The 23502-nt window shown below is 43.8% G+C and overlaps 1 protein-coding gene across 4 annotated transcripts; it reads left to right on the plus strand.

Annotated features, from left to right (window-relative positions):
- The first annotated feature begins 272 nt into the window (after positions 1-272).
- Positions 273-18748, plus strand: E2F8 (E2F transcription factor 8). Of its 4 annotated transcripts, none has more exons than XM_070782367.1 (13): positions 273-541; positions 1732-1839; positions 3624-3902; positions 4244-4400; positions 6640-6954; positions 7176-7337; positions 9491-9628; positions 11285-11494; positions 11807-11894; positions 12154-12685; positions 16993-17125; positions 17255-17649; positions 18021-18748. In XM_070782367.1, exons 2-13 carry the CDS (start codon positions 1825-1827, stop codon positions 18204-18206), a joined length of 2610 nt encoding a protein of 869 aa, XP_070638468.1. In that variant the 5' UTR covers positions 273-541; positions 1732-1824; the 3' UTR covers positions 18207-18748. The 4 variants fall into 4 exon arrangements, with proteins under 4 accessions (XP_070638468.1, XP_070638470.1, XP_019810926.2 ...); XM_070782369.1 differs by having other exon boundaries at positions 17312-17649; XM_019955367.2 differs by having other exon boundaries at positions 274-541; positions 18024-18747.
- The last annotated feature ends 4754 nt before the right edge of the window (positions 18749-23502 follow it).

Genomic DNA, 23502 nt, shown 5'->3' on the forward strand with positions numbered 1-23502 from the left:
CAGACCTGGGACGGACGCAGGATGGGGATTGCGGAGCGCCCGCGTCTCAACCCGCGTGTCCTCGGCTGACTAAACTTTATTCCCCAACTTTGAGCAAGGGGAGGGAGTGTTCGCCCAAAAAAAAAAGTTTCTGAACTTTTCCCCCAACTCTGCCCTGGAGGCGGCACCGGAGGGCGGTGCCTGCACCCTGATTCGCCGCCGGCTCCCGTCTGGAGACTCGGATTGGCGCGCGTGGTCCGGGGCCGGGAAGAGCGGGCGTGGGGGAGGGGAGCGGCCCTCCCCGCCCGCGGGATCGGCTCGCGCCGGGAGCGGGTTAATTTCAAATCGGGGGCTTGACTGCTCCTGGACGGTCACGTCCACTGTGCCCGCCCGCCGGCCCGCCAGTCCCGGTCCCGGCGTTTCCCTCGGGCACCCACCTCAGCGCGGCGTTTAAGGACCGACTGACAGCCCTACACGCGGGCTCCCAGGCCTGAGCGGGGAAGGGGTGCAGAGGCGTCCCCGCTCAGCCCGCATCGGCTCCAAGTGTGAGGTGAACTGACAGGTCAGCGGGGCGCAGAGGGGCGCGGCGCCGGGCCAGACTGGCACCGGAAGAGTGATCGGGAAGGCAGCGGCGGCCGTTTCCCGCCTCTCGCTCCGCCGGGGGCCGTGGAGGGAGGAGCCGAGATCCCGCGCAGAGGGGAGGGGGGCGAGCGAGGGGGAGGGGTGGGGACGCCGTGGTTCCGGGCGCGGGTTTGCCCGCGCTCAAGCCCCGCGCTGCTCAAGGGGCGGCGCCGACCGAGGGATGGCTTTCCGCGCCAAATTTTTAAATCGAAGGCGGAAGGTCCAGACCCGCCCCTGGCGCCGCCAGCCAATCGCAGGCCTGCAGCCAACGCTCTGATTGGTTGGGAGTCGTTGCCCTAGAAACCGCGAGGATGCAGTCCGGGAACTGCCTGACTAGCGGCGCGTGTACTGGGCCCAGGGGGGAGGGGAGTTGGCCAGGAGCGAGGGGAAGCGCGCCGGGCGCGGGAGCTGGTGGCGACTGTACCTGGTTGCCTTGCTGAGCAAATGCAGCCTTCCATAGTAGGATCCAGGATTGTGGTGTGAACTGGCCACCTGAATAGCAAGTACATAACTTTTTTTTTAAGTCGCATCTTTAAGAATGTCTTCAAAAAAAAAAAAAAGTTTTAATCGTAAGGCGCTCTTTAAATGCCCAGGAGCTTAAGGACTGAATTTGGAAGTTACCTATCAAGCTTTTTCCCCAAGACTTTGCTGCTGATCCCATGCACGTGTGTGTCAAGGGAGAAATTCAAGCATCTAGATGTAGATTTTTATCCAGATATTTGGAGTTGCAGCTCCTTAGCCGGAACCTGGGCTCATGCGCTTGAGTCCGGAACTCTGATCTGTGAACAGGTGGGTGCTTGTGCTCGCTGGAGTCCATTCGGTGCGGTCCGGAGAATGATTTGCCCTCTCTTAAGGTGGGCAACGGCTGTCATTGGAATTTCTGGGTTTGCTTGAAAACCAAAGAAATTCTGACGGCAGATCGGCTTGCTGAAGTAATTTACGGGCGTTTGATGGGAGTTCCCCGCTCTGTGGGGCTACCTCCGGTCGGGAATACAATGTTAAGTGTAGTTTGTCAGTTTTCTTTACCTTAGCCTTTGTTTCAGCAGACTGTGGCGTCCAGTAATGAAAGGTATTTTCAACAGATCTCCTGCATTTTTCTTTAACTTTTTCTATTTTCTTTTTTTCTTTAAGGATATTAAACTTTTTAATTGGACTACCTGAACTACTTGAACCATCAGGATAAGGAACTTTTTAAAGAAACTAAATGAATGAGAAATTTACAGAATGGAGAACGAAAAGGTACTTTTTTAGCTCCCGTATTCATCCTTGCAGTTTTAAATGCAACATTATCCTGGTTTTACTGCATAATTTTTCAGTATCCAACATCTTACCAACACCACATTCTTTTTTGGTTAACCTCTATTAAAAACCTAGAAGGAAGGGAAATTTAATTTTTGAAGAGGGGAAAAGTTACCCAGGATTAATCTTTCTAGTTTTTAATGAATTGGTGGAAGTTTCAGAGAGATAAGTAGAGAGAAAAGATATTTTTAAGAATAATAAAATTTTTTAGCTGCTTTATGATATTTCTGAGAATTCTTAAACTATAAGAATTCAGAAGGGGCATTTGACATGATTTGACATTGGATCTCTTGTTAAGATAATTTCCTACCAAATCACCAATTTCTTTTAACTATAGGGGCCACTGTCACTGGTGATATCTTGATTGATTTCTAAATATTGATAGGGTTAAAAAATGAAATATGCAAATTTCCTAAAAATTTTAGATGTAAACAAATAAGAGAACTGCCGTTGCTTCTGATGGTCAGAGGCAAAGGACAGCAGCCCTGAGAAAAATCCCATTCTTGGATCAGAACCTCTCAAGTGTACCATCTCAGTGCACTTACCTGCCATCCCAAGCATTTTCTTTAGAATAGATACAGATGGCAAGAATGTGTGAAGTCGCCAGTGGCCAAAAGTAGAAAAAACATAGTCTCCTTTAGTCTTAGGTATGTGGAGAAGGCAATGGCACCCCACTCCAGTACTCTTGCCTAGAAAATCCCATGGACGGAGGAGCCTGGTAGGCTGCAGTCCATGGGGTCGCTAAGAATCGAAAGACTGAGCGACTTCACTTTCACTTTTCACTTTCACGCATTGGAGAAGGAAAGGGCAATCCACTCCAGTGTTCTTCCCTGGAGAATCCCAGGGATGGCAGAGCCTGGTGGGCTGCCAACTATGGGGTCGCACAGAGTTGGACACGACTGAAGCAACTTAGCAGCAGCAGCAGCAGTCTTAGGCATAAACTGCTGTTAATTTACCCTCTTATGTCTCAGTGGCAGCCCAGCCTCTGCCAGGAACCAGCTTTGTGGTCTTGGGTTAACTAATTTTACTTCTCTGGGTTCCTTTTTCTCCATCTGTAAAGTGAAAAGGGTAAATATTCAATGAGCAGAATTTTCTGCTTGTAGCCACTCTGGATTTTGCACCCCAGTGGATTTTGCTAACAAGTCTGACCACAGGCTAGCCCTCGCCCTTGTTTCCTTGGCTCTCTGACTTTTCTTCATCAGTGGTATTTCACCGAGTACCCACTGCATGCAACTGTTGTGCTAGGTGTATACACAGGTGAATGGCATATGGTTTCTGCCCTGGAGACCTTTACTTATTATAGTGTCAAGAGTCAAAGTCACTCCAAGGAGTTTGGGGTCACTTAAAATTATCATTCCTATTAAAGGAAGTTAAGTAAAAGGTATATGGGAACTCTCTGGAGGATCTTTGCAACTCTAAATCTAAAATTATTTCAAAATATAAATTTTAAAATTGTAAGTCTTAAAGTTTTCTTTTTAAATTCTTGGAACATAAGATGAAAATTTTAAATCCATGCATTGTTGCAGAATTAAAAATGGGGAATTTAGCTGTTCTGGACAAATGTCAAAGTGATCACTGGAATATAGTCACTAATTTAATCATCTCTACAACCTCACTGAGCATGTTTCCTAACTACTATTTCTATTTATACAATGCTTAGAGTCAAAAGCTATCTGATAATTTTTTTTTATACTGGATTTAATAATTTACTTGTTTTGAACCAGGAAAATCTCTTTTTCGAGCCACATAAAAGGGGACTGATGAAAACACCTCTGAAAGAATCCACTGCAGCAAATATAGTGTTGGCGGATATCCAGCCTGACTTTGGCCCTTTAACCACACCCACCAAGCCCAAGGAGATCTCCCAGGGAGAACCGTGGACACCAACAGCCAACCTAAAAATGCTCTTCAGTGCCGTGAGCCCCGAGATCCGCAACAGGGATCAGAAAAGGGGTCTGTTTGACAACAGAAACGGATTATCTGACGTCAAAGATTGTTTACATGTAGGTTTGTGTGCAGAGGACTGGGTGGAAACTGGGGGATTTGGGGAGCTAGGGAAGGGGGGTGGCTGTTGAGACACTAGCAGTATAAAGTATCACCCCAGTCAGAGCACTGGAAAGGTTTGGACCCCATCAAATACAGCTCTGGGAAATCTGAACCTGTCACTTACTTATGAGCTTCTTCCCTTTCAGATCCTTCAAGCAGTTTATCCTGACTTCTCCCCACTTATCTTCCCAATTTTGCAGCTACTGAAGCAAACTATGTATATAAGTGTTAGTCATTGAGCGTTAATGCCTCCAATAAATCTTTGTGAATAAGACATTATTTACATCTTTCTTTGTAGGAACACTTCTCTGGAGATGAATATGAGAAATCCCAACCCAGTCGAAAAGAGAAAAGTTTAGGATTGTTGTGTCATAAGTTTTTAGCTCGATACCCTAACTATCCCAACCCTGCTGTGAATAATGACATCTGTCTTGACGAAGTAGCTGAAGAACTTAGTAAGTATGCAAAGAGCTCGCTGAAATGGTCAGTCATTAAAGGCACTTCACAGACTGAGTCCTTCAGACCCACGCTCCTTCTAGCCAGTGTTTGTAATGACACAAGACCACACGGAAATTATCCATCTGTCAAGCCCTATTAATTTCAGAATAACAGCATGTAGTTCCCAGTCACATTTAAGTCTCAAAACAGAAGCAGAAAATCACAATGGAGATTGCTCTGACTGTACTGTGAAAGCTCTGAAGCTGTAAAGTAAGGCAGCATTGTTCTATGACTTATTTCACAAACAGCTACAACTCTGAACCTGCATCTTGTTTCTCATTGAGGAGCCAGGCTGCCAAATGCTTTCTTCCAGCCTCTGGGCGTGGGAGCCGGGCTTTAGCCCTCTCTGCCATTCAGCACTTTCTCAGTTTGTGTTTGCCAAAAGTTACTGTATCCCCCCGCCCTCTTTTCCTCCTCTCTTCATGGACTCATATCTAGTTAGAGCTAAAAAAGGAATCTGTGGCAAATGTAGGATACCTTTGGAGTCATGAAAATACTACGACCTGAATCTGTGAAGAGATATACAGGATTTTTTTAGTATATAGCTATCACCCCATGAAGAAAGTTTTGCCCTTCTAATACATGTTCATACGTATCAACTTTAAGAAATGCCATTTAGATTCCTCTCTTCACATACACTTCATTATAGCTATGGAGGGTATACCATTTAATTTAGCAGGTATCTATGGATTACCTACTATGTGGCAGGCAATGTCATAGCAGCTGGGATAACATAAGTGGACAGAAAGAACAAAGTTCCCGCTCCTGTGGAACCTGCTTTCCAGTGAAGACAATAGACAATATGCAAAGGACATAATAAGTGGGTAATTAGGATGTAAGAGGGTAATGAGTGCTAAAGAAAAGCAAATGCAGACCAGGGTAGACGGGAATCCAGAGTGCTAAGAGTGTGCTCCGTAATTTTAAACTTCATTTTAAATTAAGTAGTTGGGTCAGGCCTTGTTAGGAGGGTGACATCTGAGCAAGGACTCAAGAATAGAGGTGGGGAGCCATGAGGACATCTGGGAGAGGGAATCCAGCTAGAAGGAACAGCTTAGCACACAAAGGCCCTCTGGCAAGTTCCAGGAACCAAGGAATCTCAGAACCTTGTACCTATTGTATGACAGCCGTGCGTGTGCGTTAGGAACTAATATAAGAAACGGAGGGTAGAGTATGGATTTTAGAGCTCGAAAGACTTGGTTTTGCCACTTACTAGCTCTGTGCCTTAAGAGTCGGACGCAACTGAGCGACTTCACTTTCACTTTTCACTTTCATGCATTGGAGAAGGAAATGGCAACCCACTCCAGTGTTCTTGCCTGGAGAATCCCAGGGACGGCGGAGCCTGGTGGGCTGCCGTCTATGGGGTCGTACAGAGTCGGACAAGACTGAAGCGACTTAGCAGCAGCAGTTGCTCTGTGCCTTAGGGTGAGCAGCTTAGCCAGCCTGACCTTATCTCCTCATCGTTAAAGCATGGATAATAAGAAGTTTCACGATGGTAACCCTCTCCCGTGTTCTTGCCTGGGAAATCCCATGGACCAGAAGAGCCTGGTGGGCTACGGTCCATGGGGTCACAAAGAGGGGGACATGACTTAGCAGCTAGCACTAACTTTCACACTCAAGATGGATTTTCTAGCTCCAAGTCACCCTTTGAGGAACTGCCTCATTTTGTACTGCCTTGTGTAAAAGTAAAGACTATTGTTAAAGAAATAAAAAAGCATGGATAATAATCACCTACCTCACAAGTTAGGGTAAAATCTTCCTAAACCTGTATGATGCATCAAAGACCCTCAGTAAACGTCACCTTTCTAATTTATATTAACTGTTTGTACCCTTTGAGAGCAGGGACACGCCTTTCTCATCTCCATACTCTGTTTAGCATGTACTGTGCTCCGTCGCTCAGTTGTATTCAACTCTTTGTGACCCCCATGGACTATAGCCCACCAGGCTCCTCGGTCCATGGGGATTCTCCAGGCAAGAACACTGGAGTGGGTTGCCATGCTCTCCTCCAGGGGATCTTCCCAACCCAGAGATCAAACCCAGGTCTCCCACACTGCAGGCAGATTCTTTACCATCTGAGCCACTGAAGTTATTTAATCCAGAACCTACAGACTAGGAATCCCTGGGGAAAAGAGAGGTATTCGATTCTATCCACATTACAATATCTGATCCTAGTAAGGTGCTATTGCTTGTTCTCCACAGATGTCGAGCGCCGACGCATTTATGATATCGTCAACGTCCTAGAAAGTCTACACATGGTGAGCCGGCTCGCCAAAAACAGGTACACTTGGCACGGGCGACACAACCTCAACCAGATCCTTGAGACTTTGAAAAGCGTCGGGGAGGAGAACAAGTACGCTGAGCAGATTATGATGATCAAAAAGAAAGAATATGAACAAGAGTTTGAAGTTAGTAAGAGTTACAATACAGAGGATCCCATCATCAAATCAAACACTGGCCAAAATGGACACCCAGACATGTGTTGTGCCGAACGCCCTGGAGTGGAATTGCGGGCAGGTGAGAGAGCTGGTGTTGAAAAGCTCAGGTGGCAGGGAACCTCTTGGAGGTCTAGAGACCAGGTTCCTTAGGGAACCCAGCTCAAAGCCACTGCCGCTTTTCATATGAAAATGCTGCAAGTCAACCGTGGGATCAGGCTGTGGTATTTGTAGCTTTGTTACTTTTGAAAGCACTTGTCCCTTCATGAATTTTAATTCTCTAATCCTCTTCCTTCTCCAAAGCCTCTGTAAACAGCCGCAAAGACAAGTCTTTAAAAGTGATGAGCCAAAAATTTGTGACGCTGTTTTTGGTGTCAACGCCTCAGATAGTAAGCTTGGAAATTGCTGCCAAGATTTTAACTTGGGAGGACCATGTGGAAGATTTGGATAGAAGCAAGTTTAAAAGTAAGTGGCCCAACTGCCCTGGACTTTTGGACCTACTCTTAAATTACTTTCCAATACATTGGCTATATAAACAGATCATCTCTAGTTAGGCTTTTGTATCTTCACTTCTCCCCAGAATTCATGAAGATACTGCTTGAGCTAGCTTGTAGGATTCAAAGATACGTATATAGCTACTCTTACCTGACACTTTGATTTATCTACCTCACTTGATACTGTAACACTGTCTCCATTTTACAGTGTCTGAAGGCTAAATAAGCAGTAAAGTGGGCCTGGGACCCAAGTGTCTGCTCTCTCCACTGGCTCTCGTATTTGAGGGTGTAAATAACTTCTAACACTCTCCAGAAGTGACCTGCAGCACAGTGGATTGGACATTTTGAAAGAGTGGTTTTACGGTGTCCCTTCTCTGCACTTACGGCCCTTAGACAGTTTGCCTCCACAGTGACTTGGCTGGGCCAGACAACCCAGCCTGTCTAGGTGGTAGGCAAGGCTTGCTCTCTCTTGCCCTGAAACCAAAGTCTGACACCCTGTCCTGTGTGCAGATGACCACCGTCAGGAGCGGTCCCAAGGGCTTGCTCCTGAGAGTCTGTCCCATAGCTAAGCGAGGAGAGTAACCTAAGAGAGTAATTGCTCTTCTTTTTACATGCAGAAATGTTTATTAAATATTGGATTTTCTCTCATGGCTACTGATTATTTCCAATTCTTGAATAAAACTATTTGATTTCACTATGGAAAAAAAAAAAGCATGATTTTAGCCAGAATATCTGCTCTCTGTTGGGAAGAAATCATAGATTGAAGTCTTAAAACAGCTCTGCCCTTGCCTCTAGAAAAGACTTTGCAGGAACTGCCCCATGCACACACACAGAGAAGCAGAGAGAAGGTGTAGAAGGCATTAGCTGACCTCCGAGCAGGGCTTAGGCTGGCCTAGACATGGATCACTCGGGAGACCGGCTGACTGGTGACCCTGAGGCATAGCAGGGGAATGCCTGGGAGGTGTCATGCAGACCCCTTCCCATCCTTGTGAAGCTGTACTGGTCCCATGAAAGTATTGAGACTCCTCCAGTTTGATGGTGTCTCCATAAAGACAAAATGAGTAGAGATTAAGGCAGTAAGCCTAGCATTTGGCTTAGGAGATTTGTCATTTCAGAAAACACATCCCAATCCTACCGATGGGCTGCCTGCTTTCTCTGAGTCACCAGTTTTCAGCTCTCTATTTCACTGGTTAGTCACAGCCTTGGAAACTATTCCAGGAACTGCAGATGTGTAATTTGCTGAATCCCTAGGGAATTCAGAACCTTCCGGCGTGGCTGTGAAGGCGGGGCTCAATTTGCAGCTTTGTACTACAAGATGAAGTAAAGGCAGACTTCTGTAACAGAACTTTTCATGATATGTAAGACTTATAGAATTAGCAAATCTATGCTTTGCCTATACATACGGACAGTATAAATGTTTATAAATTTTGATAGGTATAAAATTTTCCATGCTTGTGAAATTAAATACATTTATTGTCATAAACTATCACAAGCAGGAAAATAGTACATTTATTATTGATTATTTCTATTTGTTCCAAAAATTCTGAATCCTCATTAGGAGATGCCCAGCAGTGGTAACTTTTTATTAGAAAATCTGTAACATGTTTCCCAATAGGGTGATCTCATTGAGTTATTTTTCCTTTTGTTTCAAAATCCAGTGCTTTTGTTTCAAAATCCAGTATCAGCAGTAATTGAGTCTCAATATTTAAAACTTTTTGTTTTCATTAAAGCAGTATTACTGCTGCTAAGTCGATTCAGTCGTGTCCGACTCTGTGTGACCCCATAGACGGCAGCCCACCAGGCTCCCCCGCCCCTGGGATTCTCCAGGCAAGAACACTGGAGTGGGTTGCCATTTCCTTCTCCAATGCATGAAAGTGAAAAGCGAAAATGAAGTCACTCAGTCGTTTCCTATTCTTAGCGACCCCATGGACTGCAGCCTACCAGGCTGCTCCATCCATGCAGTATTACTAGAATAACTCCAGAAAAGTCACTGATGGTTTTTCTCTGACACTGATGGTTAGGATAGCTCTTTGAGTGTACAGCTTACACATGAAGTCCTTGGGAAGCAAAGTCCTTTGATCTTTCATTATTCCATTAAGTGATATATATACTTTTTTCCCCCAGCAAAAATTAGGAGGTTGTATGATATAGCTAATGTTCTGAGCAGCCTGGATCTTATCAAGAAAGTTCATGTGACAGAGGAAAGAGGCCGAAAACCAGCTTTTAAATGGACAGGCCCAGAAGTCAGTCCAAATCCCAGTGGTATGTATTTATTTCCTTGTATATTCATTGCTTCATTACTTTGAATTAATGCACATTTGGAAATATTCTTCCTTTCTCTTCCTACCCATACTCCCACATGGGAAGAGCATAATATATAAGTGATTGAAAAGACAAAGATGAGCACCAATATGGAAAGTTTGGCCCTTGGTTCCATCAGCAACTCAAGGTCCATAACCATCACACCCGTGTAAGAGGTAGAATCTGTGTGTAAAAGAATTTGGCAAAGTTGAAACAGAGCCTGTGCATGTGGAGAATATTATTAAATGGATTCATTCCAGAATGAATATTCTGTCTCCATCTTAACTCTGGGATTCTTACATTTTGTGTTCTACCAAGACCCCACACACAGAAGTTGTGGAAAGTGGCAGGAACATGGGCCACGGAAGCAGAGGGAAGCTTAGGTTCCAGTCCTAACTCTGCCACTTATTCCAGCTGTGTGGCCTTGGGCAGGTGACTTCTCTAAGACTGTTTCCTCACCCCTAGTAGGAAGAACGACAGCGCCTTTGCAAGGTTTTTCCAGTTTTGGAGATAACCTCAATGAGAGGTCCTTCAGTACAGGGATTTGGAGGACAGGCTCTGGGCTAGACTGATCAAGTTCATATCCCAGGCCCACGTTCTTCGGGCTGAGAGACCCTGAACCAGTTAGTTAATGTCTGAAATGTCTCTGAAATGGGAGTGCATTTCCTGAGAAGTACCTGCCTGAGTTGTGGAGAGTGTCTTAGTCTGTTCAGGCTGCCACAACAGAGTACCATCGGCTTGGTAGCTGATAAACAATATGTTTACTTCTCATAGTTCTGGAGGCTGGGAAGTCCAAGGCTGGCAGACTCGGTGTCTGGTGAGGACCTGCTTTCTAGACTTTTCTAGTCTTTTCATAGTAACCTTACATAGTGGAAGAAGACTAGAGAGCTCTGTGGAGTCCCTTTTATAAGAGCACTAATCCTATTCAAAAGGGTTCCACCCTCATGAACATCTCCCAAAAGCCCCACCTCTCAGTACCATCACATTGGACATCAGGTTTCAACATGTGAATTTGGGGAGAAGGAATGGGGCAGGGGATGCAAACATTCAGTCCATAGCAGGGACGGTCACCCTATTTCATCAGATGAAGTCTCCACTGATGCTGATATGCCCGATGTTTTATATTTCAGTAAGAAATAAAAACCACTGACAGTCACCCTGAGAGCACACCACTGGTTATAAGATGACAAAGTCTTTCAGAGATGTTAAAGTGAATTATCATCTCAGAATTCATTCAGAATAAGATGAACAGGGTTTTTTAGGTAAAGCCCTTGAAATGGTATCTGGCACATAGTAGGCACGTAACTGTTGCCACTTTAATCTGAAATCATTTTAGAACCGTTCCCAGGTGGCTCAGTGGTAAAGAAACCGTCTGCCAATGCAGGAGACACAGGAGATGCCAGTTCAATCCCCGAGTCAGGAAGATCCCCTGGAGGAGGAAATGGCAACCCACTCCAGTATTCTTGCCTGGAGAATCCCCATGAACAGAGGAACCTGGCGGGCTACAGTCCATAGGGTCGCACAGAGTTGGATATAACTGAGCGAGCGTGCACGCACTGACCTCATACCCCAGAAGGAGGCTGAACCACTCATGTCTTAACACACTGCCCTTTCCAGTTTCAGGTCTCAGCCCAGTCCTTCCTTGTGCTGCCTCTGATTTGGAAGCGAGGCAATCTTCAAAAGAGAACTGTGCCAAAAACCTCTTTTCCACACGTGGGAAACCAAACTTCACTCGACACCCATCTCTCATCAAACTGGTAAAGAGCATAGAGAGTGACCGGAGAAAGATAAATTCTGCTCCCAGTAGCCCTATCAAAACCCACAAAGGTACGTGTCCTATCGTGTCAGGGCTCTGCTTCAAAGAATCCCTCCTCATTGACATTTAGCTTCCTTGATCCCTCGGGACTTGCTAGAGAATTGTTTGTTTCCATAGTCCCAAACATACTTGAAGCCCAACTTACATTTGAATTAAAGGATAAAATGTGAATCGTGGGGTTTATCATTTAATTGCTGTGTGATTTGGGGGAGGGAGCAGTGCATGTTTTCTGTTCCTTTGACCTCAGTGATGTTTCATCTCTGTGAAGATTCATTCTTTTGCTTTGACCAACTCCCTCCCCCACCCTCTTTTTCTTTTACCAGCTGAGAGCACTCAGAATTCTGTACCTTTCCAGAGCAAAATGGCTCAGCTCGCAGCTATCTGCAAAATGCAGTTAGAAGAGCAATCAAGGTAGGTGGGCAATGCTCTTCAGTAACAGGATGCGTTACTTTATGTTGCATCATTAGGATTACTTATTTCATGTAAGAATAGGCAATAACCTTGGAAACCGGTGAGAGAATCTTCTCCTTAACTCATAATATGGAATCATTACAGAAACTATCTGCTAGTTACATAAAAGCGTAGCTTCAATCTGGGGCAATCTAAAATAGTAGAACATTTTAGAGAACATGTGTTTCCATTGTCTCATGTTTTCAATCTTGTCTTTTAGTGAACCCAGAAAGAACGTGACAGTACAGCTGGCAGGATCTGGGCACTGCAAATCCGTGGCCCCTCTGGACACTCCAGCAAATGCCGAGCCAGAGATGATGGCACCATCCCTCATCCAGCCCCTGGGGGTGGTCCCCCTCCTCCCCAGCCCGTTGTCACCAGCAGTGCCGGTGATCCTACCTCAGACCCCTTCGGGGACATCGTATGCCATCTACTTGCAGCCTGCCCAGGCCCAAACTATAACGCCACCCCCAGGCCTGAGCCCCACGGTCTGCCCCACCACCTCTTCTAACGCTATGATATCAGAGGACTCCACTGATGCCACCGGCGAGAATGCAGACAGTGACGTCCCAAAGTCCAGTGTATCCACCAGGCCTGGAAGTTTGCTGCCAGGGCCGGAGAGACAAGGTGCAAAGAACCGAGAGAGGGAGCCAGCTAGAGAAAAAGGCTCCAAGAGGGCAAGCATGCTCGAGGACAGTGGTTCCAAAAAGAAATTTAAAGAAGACCAGAAAGCACCTGAAAATGTCTCCACAGTAAGTACAGCCTTGAACTGTGCAAAGCTTTAGGTACCCCCCAGTTAATTAGGAGGGACTCTGCTGGCTCGTGAAATTTACCAGAGCAAAGAGCAGTCTCCCAGAAAACAGGGAACTGTTCCTTAGCGTCCCATAATCCAAACAAGGCCTCAGGCAGCTAATCCCCTGACTGGGATGGCGGCAGAAGCATTTTTAACCTTTGGAGGAAGGGATTATCTGCTCTCTTTTTAAAGCACTGTGGGTGGTTGTCCTTAAGTCCATTTCTCTATCCCACACTGGAATGCAAACACCTGCCATGAAAGTCTTAAATAATTTACAAGCAGACGTGACCCCAAATGAATGGATGGACACATAGGGTTCCTCTAACTCCCGCTTTCTGAGTCATTACTTGATATTCGTTTGACATCACGTAACTGACATCTGTGGCCTAGCAGAGAAATGGATCCCCCTTGTTTTTACTTTCTACGTCAAATTTAAACCAAAATTTCCATGTTGTGCAAATAGAAAAATCAGACTTAGCTTGGCAAGGTTTAGGGTATCTGATGCATTGGTTTCTAGATGTTTTGATGTTCTAGACAGTTTTTTTCCTGGATGGAGTTTAATTTAGGAAGGAAAGAATATGTACTGGCTGCCTACCCACATACTAGATGGCAGAAGTGTTGGGCGCTTTTGCATACGTTATCTCGTTTTCCACTCTTGGGACAATTGTATATGAAAGACAGCATCAGCAGATAAACAAACATCACTAAACATGGAAGCAGAAGTTAATCTCTCATTTTGTCCCTGCTGTTAACTCGGGTTATTTTACATCTCTACATCTTGTTTTCCCACATCTATAAAGAATTTGTTCTGCCAGTTTTTCCTGATTGTCTACTGGGTATAAAGCACTTGTGCTCTGGATCAAATCAGCACCTGCCTTTGCGGATGATTGCTTTTGAGCACTTGCCCCAGGGCCATCTTACAGTTTTTGTGAGGTTAAATGAATTTATTACATGATGGTATACATAAAGGGGTTTGTGATCCTTTCAAGGCACTGTAGAAGCTGACGGGTATTATCTGTAACTGTTGTTATTAAGGAGACTTTAGAGTCTGTCAGATCTTCCCTGAGGATGGTCTCATGGTAACCATTCAAAACATCCATTATCTTAGCATAGTATCATTTTGCATTTAATACACATGCTAGGGGAAAATCACAAGGCTTCAGCTTGATTTGATTTTCTGGGAGGTCTGTAATCTCTTTGAGGCAATGAGTATGATTTAATAATGGTCTCCTGTTGCTCACTTAGTTATTCAGGATTAGGGTTTTCACTGGATAGATTCCTCACACCCCCTGCTCTTTTTTTCATCTCTGACTTCATTTTGACCAATTCTTTTTAGCATGGACTGAGCAGAACAAAGAAAGGGAGAGATTCACGTGTTAATTCATTCAACAAACATTTACTGAGAATCTACACTTCTGGGGGTGGAGAGAAGAGAGAATACAAACACACACAAGCATATCAGGTAGTGAATAGTAAGAAATATGGCGAAAGCAAAAGAGGATCATGTCGTAGGAAGAAGGGTAGGAGTGTTGATATATAGTCTGGGTGAGAAGACTTACAAGTGACAGTATGTCAAATTATTTTCATCCTGCTACTTGAATAGTTCTAATTTTAAAAAAGGGATTGGCATTAGAGATGAAACAATTTTGTGATGAATATAGTTTATAGGAAAAGGAAAAGTAATTATTAGAGTTTTGCTGGAGATTTTTTAAAGAGAGTTAAACCAGAAAACATTGTACTGTAAGATGCCAAAGAGCAGCCGATGGTAAAACACCTAAATCTGCCCCTTGAAAATTCTCTATTCCTGAAGCCTTCAAGGAACCTGCTAGTAAAGATATTGAACAGAACCAAGCATCTAAGAAATAAAATTGAAAGTTTGTGTTACCCCTTAGCACTGGGGATTCTGACTGGACCTATTAATAGCTAGATCAAAGCATAGGGCGTTGTTTTGACAGTGGTGAGAAGAAAGATCTGCAGGGAGATGAAAGGTGGGCCTCTGGTTTACAAGAGCTGCTTTTCGCTTTTACCAATCCTGTTCCTGGTAAGACGGATCAGACTTTGCAGGTGGCTCAGCCACCCATGTAGGCTCTGTTGGAAAAGTACCGTGATGAGCAGGCGTGCTGCAGACACACACAGCCCAACACTCTGGCCATTTCCGTGTGGAATGTAACTTTATTCCCTAAAGCTTTTTCTGCATGACATTTGGACATCTAATATGAATTAATCAGTGCTCTTATCTGTCATTTTTGAAACCTGGTACCCTGCCCTTTCATTTGTATAAGAGTGTTTGCTTGGTATCACTGGAACCTAAAGTACTAGGGGGGAAAAAGATCTATAGTTCTATAATTCCTTTATTCCAAATCAGGAGTCAGCAAACTTTTCTGTACAGGTTGTGTGGTTTAGTCACTAAGTCGTATCTGACTCTTTGCGACCCCATGGACTATAGCCTGCCAGGCTCCTCTGTCCATGGAATTCTCCAGACAAGAATACTATAGTAGGTTGCCATTTCTATCTCCAGGGGATCTTCCTGACCCAGGAATTGAACCTGCATCTCCTGCACTGCAGGCAGTCTCTTGTATTTCAGGCGGATCCTCTACCAACTGAGCCACAAGGGAAGCTTTCTGTAAAGGGCCAGAGAGTAAATGTTTTTGGCTCTGTGCGCCATATGGTTTCTGTTACACCGATTCAATTCTGCCATTGTAAAAAATTTTTTTAAAGTAGGAATGCATCTGCAGACAATATGTAAATGAATGAGCATGGCTATGTTCCAGTACAATTTTATTTGCAAAAACAGCCAAGAGGCTATATTTTAGTCCTGTGGTTTGACATTCCCTTTCTCTAAATCAACATTTCTTAACATGTTTTTTTTTTTTTCCTTAAATACCAGTACTACCAAACATTTAGTTGCTGAATAGCCTGGGAAATGTTAAATGATGAACACTCTCTTGGAGATTCACACTGTATGCCATCATGAAATTCCCTTAGAAATTCTGTCATAAAGATTCCATTTTCCTTTGTTGAATTCAGCATTTCCCCAAACATAATTTAATTATGATTCAAGTAGTACCTGCTTGCATCCCATAGAAAGAACTAGGGTCCCTCAGAATAGTCTCTGGGAAATACCATCCCACATAATTCAAGGACAATCAGATGATAACACAGCAGTGGCACTACGGTGGCCAGCTGCATTCAGCTTGTTCTGACAGCACCACATCATACCAAGAAGTCCGGAAGCAGACTTAGGACGCTGAGGGTGGTGGGGAGTGCTAGGTAAATCTTGCCCTTAAGCAGACTCAGTGCTGACTTTAGGACACTTCCTAAGACGCCAGCTGGCATTTAAGGAACATGTGGTTATTCAGGACAACTGTTGGGATGGGAAGGAGGGATACTGTCTTCAAAGAGCCATAGAGCTGGCCTGCCCGTGGCCCATACCACTGGAGGCTTTGGTCTGATGAGACAAATAACCACCAATGGATATTAGTCCCAGAAGAGGCACGTGGTCATTTTTCTTGTTTTTGTTCAGTCGATCACTTGTGTCCAACTCTCTGCAACGCCGTGGACTGCAGCACGCCAGGATTCTCTGTCCTTCACCATCTCCCAGAGCTTGCTCAAACTCATGTCCATCGAGTTGGTGATTTCATCCAACCATCTCATCCTCTGTCATCCCCTTCTCCTCCTGCCTTCAACCTTTCCCAGCATCAGGGTCTTTTCTAATGAGTCAGCTCTTCACATCAGGTGGCCAAAGTATTGGAGCTTCACCTTCCGCATCAGTCCTTCCAATGAATATTCAGGATTGATTTCCTTTAATATTGACTTGTTTGTCTCACCATAAAGAAGGCTGAGCGCCTTCTCTGGGAGAAGAAAAGGATGGGAGAGTGAAGTGATTAAAGGCCTGCCTTCCTTGCAAACCCAGGAAGACTGCTCAAGGGACTCTCAAGAGTCTGCTCCAATACCAAAAGTTCAAAAGCATCAATTCTTTGGTGCTCAGCCTTCTTTATGGTTCAGCTCTCACATCCATACATGACTACTGGAAAAACCATAGCTTTGACTAGACAGACCTTTGTGGGCAAAGTGATGTCTCTGCTTTTTAATATGCTGTCTAGGTTTGTCATAGCTTTTCTTCCAAGGAGCAAGCATCTTTTAATTTCATGGCTACAGTCACCATCTACAGTGATTATGAAGTCCAAGAAAATAAAATCTGTCACTGTTTCCATCGTTTCTTTCTGTATTCATGTGTAAAATAAACCCTTCCTCTTTGTTTTCTAGACCTTGTTCCCATCAGGATACCTAATCCCTCTCACCCAGTGCTCAACCCTGGGGGCAGAGTCCATTCTGTCTAGTAATGAAAACTCAGGTACACTTTCCCCAAATCACAGTATCTACAGCTCCCCGATTGCAGGTGAGTGTACTTAAAAACATCTTTCAAACACAGTCATTCTCAAGCTCACTTGAGCCTTATATACTTCTTGGACAAATGTGCTTTTAAGATATTGTGCTTTTAAGATATTGTCCTGCCTTTTCTTTCCAGGTGTTATTCCAGTGACATCATCTGAACTCACTGCTGTTAATTTTCCCTCTTTTCAAGTAACACCTTTGAAGCTAATGGTCTCACCAACTTCCATGGCAGCCGTCCCTGTTGGGAACAGCCCAGCTCTCTCTTCGAGCCACCCACTTCCCATCCAGAACCCGAGCTCAGCCATTGTAAACTTCACCCTGCAGCACTTGGGCCTCATCTCCCCCGGTGTGCAGGTGTCCACCAGCCCTGGACCCGGAACCATTGCCGTGTCGCCAAGAATAGAGGCTGTTAGTGTCACACCCGAAAATGCAGGCGCTGAGCAAGGAAGGGCCACCAAGTGTGACGCATCCATCCTGAGCCAGAACCAAACAAACGGACAATCATTTGCAGGGACAGGGGCACAACAGGTAAGAGCATGTCCATTCACTGATGTTTTTTCTCTTGTAGTTCTTAAATCCCAAATATCAGTATCATGGGAGACTCACTTTTGCTTTCGGACAAGGAAAGGATGGGAGAAGGAAATGCTTAAAGGCTTGCCTTCCTTGTAAATCCAGCAAGAGTGCTCAAGGAGTCCAGATTATGGGGTTATCATGAGCTTTTTGCTTCCCCTTAAGAAAAATAGTTGAGCATGTGAAACTCAGGCAGGCTCATTTAGCAGATTTCAGGGCATTCAAGGTTCCCATCATATGACACGTCCTTCCAGTTCACTCTGCTGAGTTTGCCAGGACATGGACCTGTCTGTGTGGGTCTGACTTTTCTCCATTCCTCTCTTTCCAAGCAGCCTGTTCCTGTGACACCCAAAGGGTCCCAGCCAGTGGCCGAAAGCTTCTTCCGCACTCCAGGTGGACCAACAAAGCCAACAGGCTCCCCCTGCACGGATTTTGACGGTGCTAATTACACCTCCGTAGGAACGCTCCTTGTCCCACAGCGAAAACTGGAAGTCTCAGTGGAGGATGTCCATTAATTGACATATTTGGCTTCGTTTAATCTTCTGAAGAGTTGTGTAACAGAGAAGATGGCCTCAGACTGATTTGGAGAACACATTCTCTGAAAATACTGTAAATACGTTGGGGGTTTACTTATTTGCAAAACAGACACTTATTTTCGTACTTAAATATATATATATCCACACAGACATATAAATATATATTTGTATTAAGCTAAGTTCAGCCATCAGTCCTACAAAATAAAATGTTGAACTAAGATATATTAACTTCTGGGGGCAGGGGTTGGTTTTTTCAGCTGTGCCTACCCTATTATGCCGAGTAACTGTGTTAAAGTTTACTTCCCTTCGGGTGAACCTGTGACAGGCCTAACACAGCGCTCTCTTTAACTTTGCACAAAGAAAACGCTGTGATGTATAATGTATTTTTAAATGGGAGGACTGTAGCTATATTTTTTTGTAATTTCTTTCTGCTGTTGTTGCAGTATGTCTTTTTGTAAAGTTTGCAACAATCCTTAATCAAGTCTATGGAAAAATTATTTATAAAATGTATTTTTAATCATAAGTTGTTCAAATTAAAACTTTTCTAAAATGTATTTAACATCTTCATTTGGCCTGTGGGAAGAAAGTCTTGGTATGGAGCATGCATCCTGGTTCCCCTTAGATACGCCAAGCTTATCCCCTGTGTTCTTCCCCTCTTTTGATCCTGCATATGGCTCCACTTTTACAGAAAATGGCTTCAGAGAAGCCACTGCTTGCCAAGGACAACCAGCGTAGTCCTGTGTGCTTTCCACCACACCCTGGGAGGTTGGAAATGAGAGGTGGGAGCTGGGGTGCTCCCTGCCCTGCCCTGGCATGGCCAAGCATCCACCCCGGGCCTCCCACTGTCAACAGAAGAGGGGTTGCAGCTACAGTTGCTATGTTGCTATTGCTAAGTCGCTTCAGTTGTGTCCGACTCTGTGCGACCCCATAGACATCAGCCCACCAGGCTCCCCCACCCCTGGGATTCTCCAGGCAAGAACACTGGAGTGGGTTGTCATTTCCTTCTCCAATGCATGAAAGTGAAAAGTGAAAGTGAAGTCACTCAGTCGTGTCCAACTCTTAGCTACAGTCCTCTTTCCAAATGGCCCAGCTCCAGGGATGGGCAAATTGGATTCTAATTTCGAATCCTATACACACAAGGAATTACCGCATCAAACCCTCCATGAGCTTCAAGAGAAGGAATGAGCTACAGTGTGTTCAGCATACATTTTCTTGATCCTCTGGTTATGTGACGAATTGCACCTTAAGAATTGACACTCGTCTTCTCTGGTTGGGGTTCTTAAAGGATCATCATAATATCTATTTCCTGCATGTTTACAATGTGCCAGGCATCACCCTACGTATTTTAAAGGCATTACCTCTACAAGCTAGTATGACAAGGTCACTGAGACTATCAGAGATTCAAGCAGCAAGTCCAGGGTCACACTGTAAGTTTATGCAAGGCCTTAACCCATGTCTTTATCCATTTATTACCCATCTCCCTCCAGATGCATGCCCAGCAGCTCTAGGAGAACCAGGCACATCATTTCAGGGTAATCTGAGTGTTTATAAACTCACCCATTTCAAATACATTTTGTTTGAACAACCAAGTACAGCTAAGAAGGCAGATTTTCTTTCATTTTTTAAATTTTTATTGGAGTATAGTTGACCTCCAATGTTGCATTAGTTTCAGGTGTATAACAAAGTGTATCAGTTATACATACTCATTGTTCAGTTGCTAAGTCATGTCCGACTCTCATTCCTTCCAATGAATATTCAGCCATGACACCTTGACAGCCTTATAAGAAAACCCATCTAAGCCATTCCCAGACTCCTGACCCACAGAAGCTAAGAGATAATAAATTCACACTGTTTGAAGACACTAAGTTTGCAGTGATATTGTCATGCAGCAGTAGATAACCAACACAGCTACATAACCCACGGGTCTTCATAAATGTCTTCTTCCAGTTTATCTTATTATTGTTCACTGGTTTTATAGGCATTCATAGAAACAAACATCACTGGGACATGGAAATCCCAAGGGTTTCATGGGAGAATCACTCTCCATTTTTAAAGCTGGAAGCAACTTTAAAGATGCCAGAATTGAAAGAGACACGTGTACCCCAATGTTCATCGCAGCACTGTTTATAATAGCCAGGACATGGAAGCAACCTAGATGTCCATCAGCAGATGAATGGATAAGAAAGTTGTGGTACATATACACAATGGAATATTACTCAGCCATTAAAAAGAATGCATTTGAATCAGTTCTAATGAGGTGGATGAAACTGGAGCCTATTACACAGAGTGAAGTAAGCCAGAAAGAAAAACAACAATGCAGTATACTAACGCATATATATGGAATTTAGAAAGATGGTAACAATAACCCTGTATACGAGACAGCAAAAGAGACACTGATGTATAGAACAGTCTTCTGGACCCTGTGGGAGAGGGAGAGGGAGATTTGGGAGAATGGCATTAAAACATGTATAATATCATATATGAAATGAGTCGTCAGTCCAGGTTCGATGCACGATACTGGATGCTTGGGGCTGGTGCACTGGGACAACCCAGAGGGATGGTATGGGGAGGGAGGAGGGAGGAGGGTTCAGGATGGGGAACACATGTATACCTGTGGTGGATTCATTTTGATATATGGCAAAACCAATACAATATTGTAAAGTTAAAAAATAAAATAAAATTTTAAAAAAAGAAGAAAAAAAAAAGATGCCAGATAGTAGAGTGGACAAAGTTACCTGGCCAGCATGAAATTTCTTCCTCAAACTGCCTCCTGAATTTCCTCTTAAGGAATTACTGGGTGGAGCCCAGCACACTGTAACTGCGGTTCCCAACTCATATCGAATGAGAGCAGGCTTGTCATCCAGTCTAAACCAACCTCCCTGGAATTTGATATTCATTTCATCCTTGCAGCAGCATTCTTACTCCTCTGTCCCCACCACAAGACTGTTGCTGGAGTTCAAGCCTGATTTTCAGTCATCTGCTGATTCTGCACATCTTCGCTATCCTTCCAAGAAATTTCCTTTGCTGCATGTTGCTGATCACACCTGTGATGCAAACAAAGGACGCTTACCAAATCACAGAGTGAAACTCAGAGCCAAGGTTTCCCAGTTCCCAGACCAGTTAGTTCCCTGTTCCCTGGGCCTGGTGAAATCCAGCCAAGGGCTGAAGAGAAGAGACCTTAAGAAATGCTTGGGCTTCCCTGGTGGCTCAGACGGTAAAGAATCTGCCTGCAATGCGTGAAACCCAGGTTCAATCCCTGGGTTGGGAAGATCCCCTGGAGAAGGTAATGGCAACCCACTTAGGATTCTTGCCTGGAGAATTCCATGGACAGAGGAGCCTGGTGGGCAACAGTCCATAGGGACACAAAGAGGTGGACCCAACTGAGCAACTACACTTTCACTTTAAGAAATCCCTGGTCCAGAAAGACCCCACATGTGCAGGATACTAAACCAATGCACAACTACTGAGCCCACACTCCCTAGAGTCCATGCTTCACAACAAGAGAAGCCATCACAATGGAAGCTCACGCACCGCAACAAGCGAGTTGGCCCAGCTTGCAGTGCAGCCAAAAATTAAAACAACAGAATTAAAGATCTATCGTGTTTTGCTGCTATTGGGAAACCAAATATGTTTCTTGGTATGTTCTCTGTGTGTAGGACTGTGCTATTACAATAATTTTGTACTGCAAAAAAAAAAAAAAAAAAGAAAGAAATGCTTATCTTACCAGAAAACGTAGGCAACTCACATATGCTCAAATGAATGCAACATGATGTTCAAAATACCTAGAAGGGTAGTGATAGTATGAAGAAGAGATGCAAGTAACCCAGGGAATTAGAGCAACAGAATTTGCTGCAGAAAAAAAAAAAAATTGTTTAAACCCAGCTTTAATACAAGTTTTCCTCAGCCTTGTCCTTTTCAAGCGATTAATGTTTCTGCAGATAAAGGATAAAGAGATTTTCAGAATTTAAGCAGATAAGCTGCCTGAGCAATTCTATTAATTATACAGAAAAGTATGGGTTGACTGTAGATTCTTTACTGTATTTACCACTGACTGGTAGTTTTTAAATCTTGAGAAGCTAAAATAAGAGATAAGCTGGAAAGAAAATTATCATTATTCTAGGTTGAAAAGAAGTATCAACCTTTTAATCAACTTACAGAGAGTGATTTTATATCTCAAAGTTCTGTTAAGGGCATTCAGGTCAATTACTTGCTCAGTTGGATCAGTAGCTATATTAGATTTATTGTGATTGTCAACAATTTGTAGAAAAGTAGGTAGGGAATATATTATCAGTGTCCTTCAACAGTCAGGTAATTAACTACATTTCTGAGAGATTTCAAGAGAATTTTCCATATTCCATGAGTTAAGTTCAGAGTCCAATCTGCCCTGCATAATCTGATTTCTAATTTAAAAGCATTATTCTAGTTGAATCTCAGGTTTCATCCCTCCCCCCAAAAAAAAGCATTCATTCAATTTCTACCATATGCTCAGCATTGTTTTCAACATTATGGTAAAACAATGCCAATTATCCCACTTTTGATAATAAAATATCCTCTTTGACTCTTCTAAAAGTTTATCCTGCATAAATTTTTTATTTTAGTTACTACTAATTAAAGTCTTTCTAAAATGATAATATAGCTTTCCAGATTCCTAAACAGAGTACTTTGAATATAACTAAAATTTTTCTTCATGTTTCAGAAGTTCATGAGCATTATTTTATTAAATTCAAATTCAACAAACAATTTTGGGCATCTATAATACAGTAATGTCCCCAAGGGCTATCAAACATATAGGTCTGTATCCTCCTAAAATTAATGGCTACAGAATAATTATGCTTTTCAAGTTCTGTTTTTCTGATTCTCTTTCTCCAACTTTGATATCAGCTTCAACTTGCCTATTTCTTCTGACTTCATGATTAATGAATCTCTCTCCTAACCTAGGAAAATGGAAGGATTCCAGGGGTGCTGATGTCACCCACTCACTTTTATAAACCAAGTCAATACAGAGGGATGGATAAAGATGTGGCACATATATCAGAGCAGAGATCAGATCAGTCACTCAGTCGTGTCCGACTCTTTGTAACCCCATGAATCGCAGCACGCCAGGCCTCCCTGTCCATCACCAACTCCGGGAGTTCACTCAGACTCACGTCCATCGAGTCAGTGATGCCATCCAGCCATCTCATCCTCTGTCGTCCCCTCCTCCTCTTGCCCCCAATCCCTCCCAGCATCAGAGTCTTTTCCAAAGAGTCAACAATGAAATATTACTCAGCTATCA

Source organism: Bos indicus, chromosome 29 (genome assembly GCF_029378745.1).
Source record: "Bos indicus isolate NIAB-ARS_2022 breed Sahiwal x Tharparkar chromosome 29, NIAB-ARS_B.indTharparkar_mat_pri_1.0, whole genome shotgun sequence".
NCBI lineage: Eukaryota > Metazoa > Chordata > Mammalia > Artiodactyla > Bovidae > Bos > Bos indicus.

Coding starts and splice junctions, on each gene's coding strand:
- E2F8 (XM_070782367.1), top strand. Junction 11,895..12,153: donor CAGTTAGAAGAGCAATCAAG/GTAGGTGGGCAA, acceptor CTTGTCTTTTAG/TGAACCCAGAAAGAACGTGA. Junction 17,650..18,020: donor CAGGGACAGGGGCACAACAG/GTAAGAGCATGT, acceptor TCTCTTTCCAAG/CAGCCTGTTCCTGTGACACC.